We start from the raw sequence: 15,667 nt of genomic DNA, 5'->3' as shown, positions 1-15,667 counted from the left end.
TAGAAAAAGCATTTGACAAAATTCAACATCCTTTCATGATAAAAACTCTCAACAAATTAGGTATAGAAGGAATGTACCTCAACATAATAAAGACCATATATGACAAATCTACAGCTAACATCATACTCAATGGTAAAAAGTTAAAAGCCTTTCCTCGAAGATCAGGAAAAAGACAAGCGTGCCCACTCTCACACCACTCCTATGCAACATGGTACTGGAAGTGCTAGCCATAGTAATTAAGCAAGAGAAAGAAAGAAAAGGCATCCAAATCAGAAAGGATGAAGTAAAATTATCTCTGTTTGGAGATAACATGATCTTATCCCTAAAGACTTCACCAAAAAACTATTACAACTAGTAAATGAATTCAGTAAAGTTGCAGGATATAAAATAACGTATAAAAATCAGTTGTGGGGCCGGCCTGGTGGCGCAAGCAGTTAAGTGCATGCGCTCCGCTGTGGCAGCCTGGGGTTCGCCAGTTCGGGTCCTGGGCATGCACTGACGCACCGCTTGGAAAGCCATGCTGTGGCGGCGTCCCATATACAGTGGAAGAAGATGGGCACAGATGTTTTCCCAGGGCCAGTCTTCCTCAGCAAAAAAAGAGGAGGATTGGCAGATGTTAGCACAGGGCTGATCTTCCTCACACACAAAAAAAATCAGTTGTGCTTCTATACACAAACAACAAACTATCTAAAAGAGAAATTAAGGAAGCCATCTCATTTACAATAGCATCAAAAATAAAGTAAAAAGGAGTGAAGTACTGATACATGCTACAATGTGGATGAACCTCAAAAACATTCTGCTAAGTGAAGAAGCCAGACACAAAAGGTCAGATATTGTATGATTTCATTTATATGAAACATTCAGAATAGGTAAATCCATATATTTTCAAATGTTTTTTCTGTGTGTATGGAGTTGATCATGTGGTTTTGTGTATTAAATTGATTGACTTTTGTATATTCAGCCAACCATGCATTCCTAGGATAAATCTCACTTGGTCATGGTGTATAATCCTTTTGATACGTCGCTCGATTCAGTTTGCTAGTATTTGGTTGATATTTTTGCATCTATATTCATAACGGATATTGGTCTGTAGTTTCTTTTCTTGTGACGTCTCTATCTGCTTAGGGTGTCAGGGTAATACTGGCCTCACAGAATGAGCTGGGAAGTGTTCCCTCCTACATTTTGAAAGTTTGTGAAGCATTGGTATTAATTTGTCTTTAATAACTGGTAGAAATCAGCAGTGAAGCCATCTGGTCCTGGGCTTTTCTGTGTGGGAAGCTTTTTGATTACTATTTCAATCTATTTACTTGTTATAGGTCTAGTCAGATTTTCTATTTCTTCTGGAAGAAACACTTAATTTCAACAGTGTACAAAAATCTGTTCCTCCATGCCCTGTCCCCTTCTTTGTGCTGTTATTGTATTAAAATGATATCTTTATGTACTGTGTCTATCAATACAGATTTATAATTATTGCTTTATCCAGTTATCTTTTAAATCAGAAGAAAAAAAGAGTTATAAACAAAAAATACACTTATCCTGTATTTTATACTTCCTACGTAAGTACTTCTACTGGCACTCTATTTCTTCACATGGATTTGAGTTTGTGTCTAGTGTCCTTTCATTTCAGCCCCAAGGGCTCCTTTTCATACTTCTTGTAGGGCAGGTTTGCTAGTAATGAGACCTCTCAGTTCTTGTTTTCCTTGGGATGTCTTAATTTCTCCTTTATTTTTGATGGATGGTTTTGCTGAATATAGAGTTCTGGGTTGAGTGATTTCCTTTCAGCACCCTGAATACGCCATCCTGCTTTCTGGCCTCCATTGTTTCTGATGAGAAGTCAGCTGTTGATCTTATTAAGGACCCCTTGGACCTGACGAGTTGCTTCGCTCTTGCTGCTTACAAGATTCTTTCTCTCTTTGTCTTTGTCTTTCAACCATTTGATTATGATATGCCCAGTGTGGATTTCTTTGAGTTTTACTATTCGGAATTTGTTGAACTTCTTGGATGTGTAGATTAATGTTTTACATCAAATTTGGGGGGTTTTGGACCATTATTTCTTCAAATATTTTTTCTGCCCCTTTCCCTCTCTCCTCTCCTTCTGAGACTCCCATTATGTCTATGTAGGCATGCTTTCTGGTATCCTACAAGTCTCTGAGGTTTGTTCATTTTCTTCATTATTTTTTATTTTTGTTTCTCAAACTGGATCATATCAATTGACCTATCTTAAAGTTCATTGATTCTTTCTTCTGCCTGTTCAAGTCTGATGTTGAGCCTCCTCTAGTGAATTTTTCATTTTAGTTATTGTACTTTTCAACTAGAGAATTTCTATTTGGTTCTTTTTTATAGCTTCTATCTCTTTATTTGGTGAGATACTTTTCACCAAACTTTTTTTTGGTTCTTTAAACATGGTTTCTTTTAATTCTTTGAAAATATTTAATACAGCTGATTTAAAGTCTGTGTCTAGTAAGTTCAACACCTGGGCTTCCTCAGGGACAATTTTTAATGAGTGGGGTTTTTTCCTGAACCTGAGCCATACATTTTTTTTCTTCGCATGCCTCATAATTTTTTGTTTAAAACTGAACATTTTAAATAATGTAATGCGGCAACCCTGGAAATCAGAATCTCCATCGTCCCCAGGTTTATTGTTGTTGCTGTTTTCTATTGCTGTTTGTTTGTTTAGTGACTTCCCTGAACTAATTCTGTAGTCTGTATTCTTTGTTGTGTGTGACCACTTAGTGATAAGCTACTGATTAGACAGAGACTTCCTTAAATCTTCCTGGAACCAATAAGTCTCCAGTTCTTTGCCAAGGGACCTTGTGTGCATGTTGGGGCATGCCATCAACCCTCAACCAGGCAGTTAACAACTTAGCTTAGCTTTTACTTCCTTCTTGCACAGCCTCAAGGTCAGCTAGAGGTGAAAGGTTAGGGCTTGCTCAGGTCTTTCCTAAGTATGAGCACAGCCACGGACATGTGCATGGCCTTCTAGGTCCCCAGGAATGTACCGGAGCTTTTCAAAGCCCCTATGGAGCCTGCACGCCCCAGCTTCACCTTGTAAGCTTTCTAGCTAGTCTATCATTTGCCCTGACTTATTTACCACCTCAGGCAGCCACAATATGACAGGCTTCCTATAATTGTTTTTTGACAAATGCTCCCCTAGAAAGGGGGGTATTTTCCACTGGGAGAGCTCTGAGTCAGGTCAGCTAAAGACAATCTGTGAGTGCAGTCTTCCAGTGAAACCCCAGAAAGCTCCAATACTGACAGTCCTCTGGGAATGAAGACCGAGAGGAGTTCCAGCCATTCTGGCCTCTGGTGGCTGCCAGGCTGTAGTTCTTGCTGTGCTTGTGGGCTGCTGGATTTCAAGGCTACTAACAAGCTGATGATGGGGGTGGAAAGAGAGCAAGTTAAAGCTCCTGTTCACACCAAAATTCAGTCATTTTTCTGGGATAAACACTTTTCAGATTGTTGCTAGCTTTGCTTAATTTCCAGAGTTCTTAAAAATTTGATTCTGGACCATTTTTTAACAATTTTCTCATTCCTTTTATGGAGAAGAGTGTTTCTAGAGGTCTTTATTTCATCATTCTCACTGACATCACCTTTCTTTTGTTTAACTGTTGCATTATATTTCATTGTATGAACTTAATGTCATTTAATTTCTTTCATAATACATTTTCTCAATATTTTTATTTGGAAAAATTTTAAGCCTTCAGAAATGTAAGAATAATATGAGTACTCACAGACCCTTCACTTAGATGCACCAAGTGTTAACACTGTGCCTGTCTTCCTTCCTTGCTTCCTCCCTCCCTCCCTCCCTGCCTTCCTTCCTCTGAATCATCTGCGAGTTAGTTTCAGACATCATGACAACTTTAGCCTCCAAGATAAGTATTTCCCAAGAACCAGGACACTCTCCTTTATAACATTATAATAATTTCATAATCTTACTCAGGAAATTTAACATTGTCACAACACTATAATCTATATGCCATGTTTGAATCCCCCAAGGAACAATTTAGAATGCCTAAAAATACAGGCACATCTCCCTAAAGAGCTGGTACACCAAGCAGAATCATGCCTGGCCCCTTCTCTGGCCATGCTGGGTGAGACAGCCACGGGTCTGAGATGCCGCCTTAATCAGTGAGGGGCTTCCCAGGGCCCAAGACTCCTCATCTGCTTAGGAGGGATTCACTATGTTGCTTTTTTCATTTTAGCAGATGAGATTATCTAAAAGTTCCTTGTTTAAGAAAAAATTAAAACAAATTCTGCTGAAATTTCAGAAACAGAACAAAACCTTTCCCCTAAAGTTTCTTCTGGGATGCCCTGATAAAATCTTCACGAGGGTACATGTCAAACAAATCCCTTCCCAGAGGCATGAAATTCTGACACATACCACGGCAAGGCGCATCCCTGACAACACACACGCGCGCGTGCGCTCACACACACACACCTCTCTTACATCACACACTTGCAATGGCAGGGCATTGTCTCACTTCTAGTACTTCTAGTAATTCCTCTAAAAGATGCCTTTGCATCCTCAGGACTGGACAAAGATGAAGTTGCAATGTAGTAGATGTCAACTCATGCCAATTCATCTACCAATTACAATTTTTTTTATTTTTTCTTATACATAGCTCCAAGCAAATGTCTACCGAGGCCAGTACTTCTCAAAGTGTGGGCCAGGGACCACCCGCACCAGCATCATATGAGGAACTCATTCTCAGTGCTGGTTCCCAAACTTCATCTCAGGCCTACTGACTCAGAATTTCTTGGGCTGGATCCCAGGAATCTGCATTTTAAAAAGCACCCCAGGTTATTTTAAAGCACTTTATATTTGAGAACCACTGAGCTAGGCTTTAATCTGAAATTAACTGAAGCTTAATACAGAAAACCTTGAGGAAGAACAATCAGATATTGAGAACTGATTTTACGGTTATCTATGGCAGTGGCTTTTGAATATTTTGACCACATCCCTGACAGAGGAATATATTATACATCACGACACAGTACACACACACACACACGTGAACACACACACTGAAATTAAAGTTTCGTGAAACAATACTTATCCTTACTACTTGTGATACACTCTGGTATTTTCTATCCTATTCTATTTCAATTTTTTGAAAACACTGGACATAACCACTACACCTATTTCACAGCCCTCTAATGAGTCACAAACTACAGTTTGCAAAACGCTGATCCATAGCAGTCGACTGAAATGTACAGCCCAGCTGAGTAAGCATAAACCTAGAGAGAGAGAAAAACACCACACACTAGTCATTAAACTAGATTTTTAAAAGATATTCTTAAAATATATACATTTAGCTAGATTTAGAACAGTTTAATAACAATACCGATATCCAAATAAATTTTATTTAGACTGATATCAAATCCTATTACTTTCAACTAATAATTAGTTCATTGGAGGGAAAATTTGGTGGAATGTTAAGATCAGGAGTCCTAGAAACAAACCGACGAGGTTCAGATCCTGGCTCTCTCATGTGTCAGGGATGGCAGCCTGAGGAACAACCTCTCTAAACCCGTTTCTTCATCTATGAAATGAGGCTCATAACAGCATCTATCTCATAAGGTTGCTGTGAATGTTAAATAAGATAATTCATGTAAATAATCATAATGGTTATTATTATTATTCCAAGATAAGATGTGTTTCAATAAAAGTTTTATCATCTTAAAAGGATGATAAAAATGATATTTAGATAAAGCTCTTATATAAGTGTACAGATTTACTCTATACCTGGCATCACCCTTGTCTTGAGGAGCAAACACTGCACATTTTCTGAGTAACGCCAACGCTAAGTGCTGGAGTTACAGAGGCAAGGGATATGGTAGTGCTTATTAAGCAGCTTAGAATCTACTTAGGATGACAGAAAGAAAGGTAAACAGCCAAATGATATGGCAAGTGCCAGATATAAGAGCTGTTGAAAGACAATACAGTCAGAGGTCAGAGAGGGGAGGAGTGGAGATCAGGTGGGCATGGAAGGGTGTGGGATTTGAGTACGCAGAAAGGACGGTGGAGGGAATGCCAAGCAGAAGAAACACAGGAGAGAAGACAAAGGGGCAAACTATGCCCCCATTTGGCTGCGGGCAGTAAGTTGTCAAGACAAGGTTAGAAGTAACAGCCCCTCTGGGTACCAGGCTGGGCAACAGGCGATTAGGAAGATTCATAGAGGGGGAGTGGCCGTGTGGCATCAACTCAGGCTGGTGGCAGAGGGCGGGCATCCCTGGCAGAGGCAGTCTGATCAAAGCAACACCATGGAGGGGTAGGACACGAATCAGTGTGTCAGTGACATCAACCCCGCAGATACCACCAGTTCACAGAATGAGGACATCAACACAGAAAAATGGTGTCCAATTAATTTCACCAGTTTCTGCAGCCCTGCTTAAAGCACTGATCGACTGTGTCTCTAGCACAAAGTTCTCAGTTATGGGTGGATTAATCTCTGGAAATTTTCCAAAATTTTAAGTAAACCATCCCTATCACTCAAATGATTTTACTTGTCTTAATCAGATTCAATTCATTCTTTGTTCACCAAGTAACCTTCTGATTGAGAATCCAGCTTGCCAGGTAATTTGATACGGAGAAGGCTGCCTTGGTAATAAGGTCCTTAAGCATTCCAGTCACTAAAAAGTGTATTTCCCATAATAATGGCTAACCTGGCCCTCCACTCATCCATCAGACTTGTGTGAATTTGGTTGTACGTACTATCAGCAAATGTCTGGTCATCCTTTGATGTGCTCGGAAGGTGCCAGACTCAATAGGACTGAGGTTCTCAATCTTGACTGCACTGCAGAGTCACCTGGATAGCTACTTAAAAATACCTTGGAATGGGGCAGCTGGCTGCAACCAAGGCCTCTCAATGGGCAGCCCTGGGGTGGACTGCCACTTTCCCAGACAATGGTTCTCAATGCTGGCTGCAAGTTACAAGTTAGAATCATCTGGGAAACTTTAAAAAGATCCACGCCCAGGGATGGATACTTTCAGAGAAGTTAAAACCTATCCACTGAGCAGAGGACATCAATTCTGATAATTCACACTCCTCATTCCTAAGCAGAGATGAAAAGGATATTGCAATGCATTGGAGTCAAGAGATTTCTATTTCACTTACATTTAGGATATTCAATTATTTTATTCTCTTTGATCTCCTTTCAACAGGGGCCATAGCTTTAAGCAGTTACTAGTTTTAAACTCTTAACTCCTTATTGCTTTAGAGCAGGGGTCAGCAAAAAACTTTTTCTGTGAAGGAGCAGACAGTAAAGAGCCTAGGCTTTATGAGTCATACAGTCGCTGTCCCAACTACTCAACCCTGCGGTTGTAGCAGGAAGCGAGCATAAATAATATGTCAGCAAATGAGCCTGCCTGTATCCCAATGAAACTTTATTTACAAAAACAAGCAGGGGGCAAAATTTGGCCAGTGGGCTGCTTCAGAATGTTTGAATAACTATAATTAACATTCTGATCCTGTGCCCATTGATGGAAAATTAGTAACAAAGCATGAAAATAAACACAAGAAGTGCACTCAATCTTGGAATCTTATCCTCTGACTATCATCCGACTACCATTTAGAAACTCAAAGCAGAGGGCCCTGTTTACATGTAGACCATATGGACATATCCAGATGATTTCTGCCACTAGTACTACTGACCACCCTCCAAGCTTCACTTATGGAGAAACTAGCCACCCGAGTACTCATCTGAGGCCCTGCCAACCTCCGTGGCAAACCAGAGGCAGCGTGGCAGTACCTTTCTGGCTTCCTCACTAGTAGAAAATGCCACAGATATTTATTTATTAAATAAATACTTGTTTATTTGTTTTGGTAGGGAAAAATCCATCTCTGCTGCTTTTAAATACATTTTTCCTCCATGCAACTGATTAACGAGGTATAAATATACAACCCTAAGTCTCAAGTTTTCGGTTAAATAATTTCCGATCAACCAAGCAGGTTTAATTAAGGATCCTGTCCCAGCCATCACTCTGGCTTCTCTCTAATCTCTCAAAATACATAATGAACGAAAGTCAAAAGGCTGAGACCACGTGCTGAGCGGATGAGATGGGAGCATGGAGACCACTGTTAGCCTCACAAGCCATGGCTGAGACGGAGCTCACTGCACAGCAGTGCCCCTCTGCCTCCCACTCTGCCACGTCAGGTCCCCACACCTGCAGCCCTCAGAGTGATGACATCCAGTCACGTGGAAGCCCTAGGAAGCCTGTGCTCCACACCTGGCTGCTCAGGGCAGTTTATCTCAACTGTCAAAGTCAACAGCCTGCCCAGCGAGGACCGGCGTTAGGCGGGTGGTCTCAGGGGAAGGAGGGCGCAGAACTTCCCGACACACATCCAGCAACCAATCCGTCTCCCAGTTTGCCCAGAGCGTCAGGAAAACAGAGCTACAGAGAAGTGTCAGCTTCGGCTGTGCTCCCATGCCCGTGCCACCTCATCACAGCTCCACGTCACACTTACTTGGAAGTGTTTTCAAGTATTCCTTTGACCTCATTCATTTCTTCTTTCCCAAAGTAAACAACAGTGAGATGAATTCTCCCATCCTGTTGGATGCACATCTCCCTAGAAAACAAAACACACACACGTCTGGTCCTGTTTCCACAATAGCAGGCAAGGGCCAAACACACACCTATTTTGTAAAGTACAAAAGAATCTTGCTGTAAACTAAGTGAACTGCCAGGAGAGCAGAGATGGGAGTTTCTGGCTAGCCATCACAATTACCTGTATTCATACTTATTTTACCATGAAAACGACGAATTTTAAATGTGCAGATCTGGTAAATGAAAACTCAGCCGCGAGAGGCCACAGGTCCACTCTGCACAGGCCTAGCCCATCAGGGCATCGGTGTCATGGAAAGGGCACTGGGTCCTTACCTTCTTTGCCACAGAAAGCCTATAGAGCACAGAAGACACAGACTCCATTTTACAGATGAGAAAGCCAAAGTCCACGGAGGGTAAGACTAGAATCCTGTCTATGACTTTTCTCGTGTGGGCCAAACACAGATGGTTTTCAAGACTGAAGAGCAAAGGTCAAAAGGCATTCTTCCATTTAGGACTCTAGAAACCCTTGGTGACACCCAGTGTCACGACTGTCAGAGGGAACGACAAGGCAGAAGCACAGTTGCTGTAGCTCACCCTTCCCTCCTCCCCCATTTCTCCTCCTTGCCCATGTCCTGTTCTCTCCACGCTAGCACCTAGCTCACTGGCAAGATCCGCTGCTGGGGGTTTGCTTCACATACACACATGTGATACATGTGTCAATGTGTGTGCAGATATGTGTATGTGAAAGTACTTGTATATATACGTGTGTATGTAAATATGCGTTTATGTGTACATGTATGTATATACATACATGTACGTGTGTGTACATAATTTTAACAGAAGTTTTCTGGAAGCAAGTTAATGGAAAGATTCTATTGGTGGGATGATATTTCGTAGTGTTTTGTTATTTTGCATGTCCCTCTCTTTTATTCCTTTTGTCTCCATGTTGGCTACTCCCCTTAACCCCCAAACAACAATCACATCACAGCTTTCCAGAAATCCCTGAGCTCTAACTGCAGAGGCCAATTTATTCAATTCTTTTTATAATGACATCAAAAAGGAATGACTGCCTAGCTAGAGTTCTGGGAGAAATTCAAAGAAACAGAAGACATGGTTCCCGCTCTCAAAAAACTGAGAAATAAAATGAGCTCAAATTAAATGACACCTCGTGGCACTGATAAAAAGCATACAAATTCAGAAAGCACAGCAAATCCTGAGGGCTGGAATGGCTGGGGCCTTGAAGGATGGACAGGGTTTAAAAGATAGAGGGGAGGAAGAAAATTCCAGAGGGAAGAAATAACAGGGAAGATTATCTTGACCCTGGGCAAGAGGCATGCAGGGCTCACCTGGTCACAGATGTGGTTCTGAGAATTCTGTCTCTCCTCTGTGGAAGAAAGGTAAGAGCTGCCTCTGGAACCCAGACTGACGGCGGAGCTCTTGGAGGCAGACGAGGGACCAGGAACAGAGGCCTGGGCTGGAACAACGTGCTTCAAGACTGAGAGCCCCGGTCCCTGCAGACTGAGGCATCACCTACTGACAACAAATGCTCTGCACATAAAAGATCCCTTTTGCAAACCTGCCAGCTACTGCTTTAACTTCCTGCCAGGGCAGAATAAAAGCACACACACAGTGCCAAGCGCCCGAAAAACCGTGCTTTACAATTGTGTGTGCAGTGGGAAAAAATCCATCCCAGAATCAGGAGAGGCCCCCTGCTGGGCCAGAATAAAACGCACTCTCGTTTTCTAGTAACAACTTTGCTGGCATTTTAAAATCCATTCAAAGCACTTCCTGTTTTCAAGAATAAAACAGAAATGCACTGGACCTTCACTCTTCATTCACCAGCTGAGGTTTCCCCAAAAGGCAGAGCAGAACTGCTTCTGAGGTCCACCTCCAGGGTTCCACTCCATTTATTCATTTATTCCTTCCTTCTTTCATTCTACAAACAATAACCAACCAAACAAACTACATACCATGTGTCAGATACTCTACCAGGGATCTTAAAAAATGAATAAGACATTTCTGCCCTTGAGAAGTTCTCGTCTACTGTGCATGACTCAAGCTACAATGCAGTAAACACATGTTCTATGAGAGTACGAGCACAGCACTATAGAAACACCACTGCTGTCTGTCTGTTCGCAACTACATATTGTTCAAAACAGTTCTCACTAGACTCCCTCCCCTGGAAAGACGTGTGTGAGAAAGAGCACGTATGTGGGTGACTGTGTGCACAGAGATATCTGTGCTTTGGTGTAATTATTTGTCCCTGGACACATGCTGCCTGGCTCCCTTGAACTAACTCAGGTGCCCCAGACAGCACCTCTCTATAACAACCATGGTAGTGTTGTCCCAAAACCTTTGGAACGAATCTCAGGGAACCCCAACTTCTGAAGAACCCTTTGGGGAAGCTCTTCATGGCTACTTTGCATTAGTTCCACAATCCTACTTGATCACGATTCCATCTTAACCCGGAAGTCTGAAAATTCTGTTTCTATTTCACAAAGACCTTGTCTTTTCAGGATATTTTTTCTCTGGAAAATGACAGTTCCTTCTCTATTGTAACACAGAGTACAGAGACTAATTAAGACATATTTTCAGTCAGAAAACCTGTATCACAGTCACTTCTACACCTATATTTTATTTCCCAAGGGCTGAAAGCACATCCCGGTCTTGGAGTTCTGTTCCTAGTCTGTACAAGTGCACTGTGGAGAGGTACCCGACCACCCAGGTTTCCTAAAGCCCAGGCTGGTATCCGTGTACCTCAGCAGGATGATGGGGGTACCTATGAAATCTCACGGCTTTGGCCTTACTGTCTAGGACTCCACCACAAAGCTGCATGGTTTGTACAGCCAGGTGGAAGACAGAGGAAGTCTCCACAAAACTTCAAATGTAAACTGGACACGGGGAGGATGGTTCAACGTGAGTTCCTGATGGGAACCAGTCAGACGTGACTGGGCAGTCTGGTGGACTTGAGGGCAGGCCGATCCAAGGCCTGTTTGGAGGGGGTGCTATACCCTCCAGGAGAGAACTCGTCCTAAGGTAGAACTCAGCCTCAGCACTACTGACATTTTGAAATAGATAATTCCCCATTGTGAGAGGAGCTGTTCTCTGCATCGCAGGATGTGTAGCAGCATCCCTGGCCTCTACCCACTGGACACCAGTAGCACTCCCAACCCCCAGCCCAGTTGTGACAACCAAAAATGCCTCCAGGCCTTACCCAGTGTCCCAGCGTAGAAGACGCAGAATTGCCCCCCGGTTCAGAACCACTGTCTTAAGGAGGAATCAGGTTCATTAACAACATCTGAGTTCTCAGAGGGGCACCTGACTGTGAAACAATGCACATCCTTGGGGTGCGTCCTGCTTTCCAGCCAGCTCCTGTGGACCCACAGGTGAGCCCTGGGCAGAGATGGAGCTGCAAGAAACACTGAAAGGCTTTCTTTGCAGAAAACACAATTATGAGGGGGTGTCGGGAGCTCAAGCCAGGACTTCTGAGGAATTAATGTGGCAGTGCTGGCAGAGGGGCGGCACCGGTGGCGGGGATGGCAGCACCAGCGGCCTCTGTGGCATTAGTGAGTGCCGACGACTTTTGCTGTTGTCAGAAGCAGTGAGTTTGCATCATCCAGCTGACGCAGTTAGGGGAGCCTGAACTTGTATTTGAGCATATGTGAGACAGCTCTGAGGACTCCTGGAAAGACTGGGAGGGTCCAGGACATTGGGCACCTTGCCATAGAAGGTGAGAGAGAGAGAGCAGAAAAATTGTGTTTTTTATATAATTAGAGGTACTTGTTTTTATACCTCAGACTAAGGGGCCTACAGAAACATGGATTCAATAACAAGTATTTACTGAGTAACTCTGTTGTGCAATGCATTATTCTCATTGGAGGAAGATTTAAAAAGAATAATCATTTATGGTCCCTGTAGGGGGACCAACCATCCAGGTTTGCCTGGGATTCTCCAGGTTTTAGCACTGCAAGTCCACATCCCAGGAAACTCCTCAGCCCCAAGCAAACTGGGACAACCGGTCACCCTACCTGCCTCAGGGAGTCTACCACGCACTGGAAGGAAGGGACCGCTGAAGAGCCATAACACAAGGCAGGATGGAGCAACTGCAAGAACAGCTGGGGGTCTAACGAGCCACGAGGGTGAGGAGGAGAGTGTGAATAACTTCCAATGGGTGACGGAGAAGAGGGTGAGGAGGAGAGTGTGAATAACTTCCAATGGGTGACGGAGAAGTGACAGCAAGGAAGAGAGGGCATCCAGGCTGAGCCTTGACAGGTGAGGAGGCTCCACACAGGTGGAGGGGAGCAGAGAAAGGGCGTTCACGGCTGAGAGGCACAGATGCAAGGAAATCACATCACTATTCTTTTCTAAGTCAATTTTCTACTCAAATATATCCGGTATGAGAAGAAAATCTATTTAGGCTTTAATTATGTCCCATGCAAATGAAATAACACATAACAGCCCATCAGTCTCCAAACTTGACCTACGGTCTACATGACAACAGGAAAGAAACTGCTTAGCCACAAAGGGATTAGCAATGAAGACTAGGTACTATCCTGAAGAGGGAAGAGAGAGTGATTGGGGGCCTTTTGAAATCTGGCTTTAATAAATAATATTCTTCGTTTGGTTTGGTGGGTCCTCTCCCCTCCCCTCACTCAAGCTGAATTAATACACCATTCCTCTATACCATTATTTCGGTTGTCTGATCATGTTAAGAAATGAGACTGATTTTGACTCTCAACCAAGCAATTGGGACCTACTTCCCCTGGATGCCCATTTCAGAACAACAAATGAGGTCATTTTCCAACTGACCATTTTATCCAAATAAGGTGAATGATGTAGATTAGTGCTTCTCAAACATAGTAACCATACAACTTTCCTGGGTGCAACAGTGGTATATGACTAGAGGAAGGGCCCATGGGAGAGGCAGAGAGGTAGAATAAAGTGGGAGGATGATACTGTGAAAACCATATCAGTTTTCCTTCTGAGAAACCCAAAGAAGAGCAGGGGTCTATCTCGATCACAATCCTACATCTGATGACCTGCGGCCTATGTGTTACACCAGATCATACCAGCCTAGCCCCACATTCAAGGCTCACGTCAATCTCGGAGAGTCTACAGTCGTTGTTTTAAAAAAAATCCAGAAATGTCCAGAAACATCTTAATGGTTCTAGGGAGAAAAAGGATCAAAAAGAATTGCTAAAGAAAATTCAAGTACAAGATGTCCCCGACACTGCCTTAAACGGGTGCTCAGGGTTCTTATTGCTCCTCGGGGATGTGACAATAATTTCTTGTAAATCCTAGGAACATCATTCATTTAATATCCACTGCCTCTTAAATAAAGGCCCTTAGGGTCTAGCGCTAGGAAAACGTTTCTCTTACCCAACAAAAGCAGCCTTCTTCTCATGAACCGAGGGCCGAAGTAAACCAGCCTTTGTTTTGCCCTTTTCCCCTCATCTGCCAGGAAGTTCAGAACTGGCGTCTTGGATGAGCTGTAACTGCTTCCCTAGTCTGGCCTCCAGGTACAGGCCTCATCCACCTTGTTACTGAGTCCTTGTCTGTTGACCTTTATGAAAATGGTTTTATTAAATTTGTATTTTTTTATAAACACAAATAATTTTTAGGATTAGTTGATTATAATGAGAAGAAGAATGGAATACTAATGATAAATATCTTAGTCCACGTACTTCATGCACCCAGGAATCAACTTTGTCACCAGGGCCCACTCCCGACACAGTTCTGGAGGATGAAAACTTGGTCTTTGGTTTCTTACAGAGAGCACTCCAGGCCCGGCCATCACCCCAAGGGAGCCGATTTCTCAGACCCAGCCCTCCGGAGGGGCCACTTTCTGACTTGTGAGCAGGCCTGCTCTTTCTGGGGAATTCCAGGTTCTACATCTATTTCTTCTGTCCAAGAAGGCATATTTGTTATAATTCTTAGCCATTTGGGTCTTTTCTAGGTAAATAATTAGCAAACTGATGCTGAAGTGAAAAAAAAACCCAACCAAACCTAAAACTATCTGTAATAACCAGTGTCAGAGCTGCAAGGGGACCCATCCAGACCAGTATGTCAATTTTACAGACGATAATAAAGCCCAGATACATGAAGCAACTTGTAAAAGATTCCTCAGCCAAATGGAGTCAGAGCAAAAGGAGTTTACATTTTAAAGGAGATGCAGTGGAAAGATAATGTTTTAAATACATTAATCTCAAATAGTGATAATCACAAACCACGTACCAAAAATAGTGGAAAATGGTAAAAATCTTGCCACCAATAAATGACCAATGAAAGGGGCGTAATCTTCTGCCTTAAGCTTCACAAAGAGGAGGTCAAGGAAGGAAACGGAAAATTCTATTTTAGCGTCCTGTGGTCCCAGCTCCAGGAACAAACAGCTGGAGACGCAAGCAGGGCAGGAAGCAGGGGGCCGGGGGCGCGAGTCCGGGGAGAGACGTGAGCCCCAGGGCCACTTCAGGATCTTGGTGCAAGAAAAGCCACCCGGAATACCTGGTCTCCCCACATCACACGGCGAGTGGAGAAGGAAGGTAGGACTATCTTGATGCTTTGTGAACTAACCCCTGCAAAGAAGGTGGATTTGGCAGAACCAAAGGAAAAGAGACAATCACATTTAGTCAAGATCCTTCATAAGAGCAGGAGGAGGAGAAGGGATGAGAGACACCGATGGCCAGATGAAATATCTTATATGTATCTTCCCCCTCCCCTCAAGCTTAAACAGAGGGCAAAGCCATATCTTTTCTCCTCTTTGTGACCTGTGGCAGTGGAAGGAGCTGCTGAAGACAACAGGTGAGTGAGACAAGTAAACAAATGGGGCTGATTGTCTCTGATGTTCCAGGCCTCAGCCCTTAATTGAAGGCCCATTTTGAGAGCCAATTCATCCACCCCTCAGGAAAAGAATCCATGTACAAAGACGGAGAGTGAGGCTGTGCACTGTGCAACAACCCTATCCATCCCAGGGCTCAGAGGAGCCACGAGAACTGGGAACTCCAACAAAGGCTGCACGAAGCCTCAGGCGAGTTCTTTCTCTGCTCCACCCACTCCTTCAGACTGCAGATAAAGTGACTAGAACAATAAATACCCTGTCCTCAAAATACAGCTGGGAGTGGG

General features: G+C 43.2%; 1 protein-coding gene across 10 annotated transcripts in view; it reads right to left on the bottom strand.

Annotated features, from left to right (window-relative positions):
• Positions 1-15,667, bottom strand: part of CSGALNACT1 (chondroitin sulfate N-acetylgalactosaminyltransferase 1) — a 348,338-nt gene that overhangs the window by 26,503 nt on the left and 306,168 nt on the right. For all 10 annotated transcript variants that reach the window (XM_058525340.1, XM_058525345.1, XM_058525341.1 and 7 more), the window contains one exon: positions 8,469-8,570. In XM_058525340.1, the coding sequence (XP_058381323.1) occupies positions 8,469-8,570 (102 nt within the window). The remainder of the gene's footprint in view (positions 1-8,468; positions 8,571-15,667) is intronic.

Source organism: Diceros bicornis, chromosome 29, assembly GCF_020826845.1.
Source record: "Diceros bicornis minor isolate mBicDic1 chromosome 29, mDicBic1.mat.cur, whole genome shotgun sequence".
Taxonomy (NCBI): Eukaryota; Metazoa; Chordata; class Mammalia; order Perissodactyla; family Rhinocerotidae; genus Diceros; species Diceros bicornis.
Note: the sequence above shows the minus strand (reverse complement) of the source record. Positions and strands in the feature narration are given on the sequence as shown.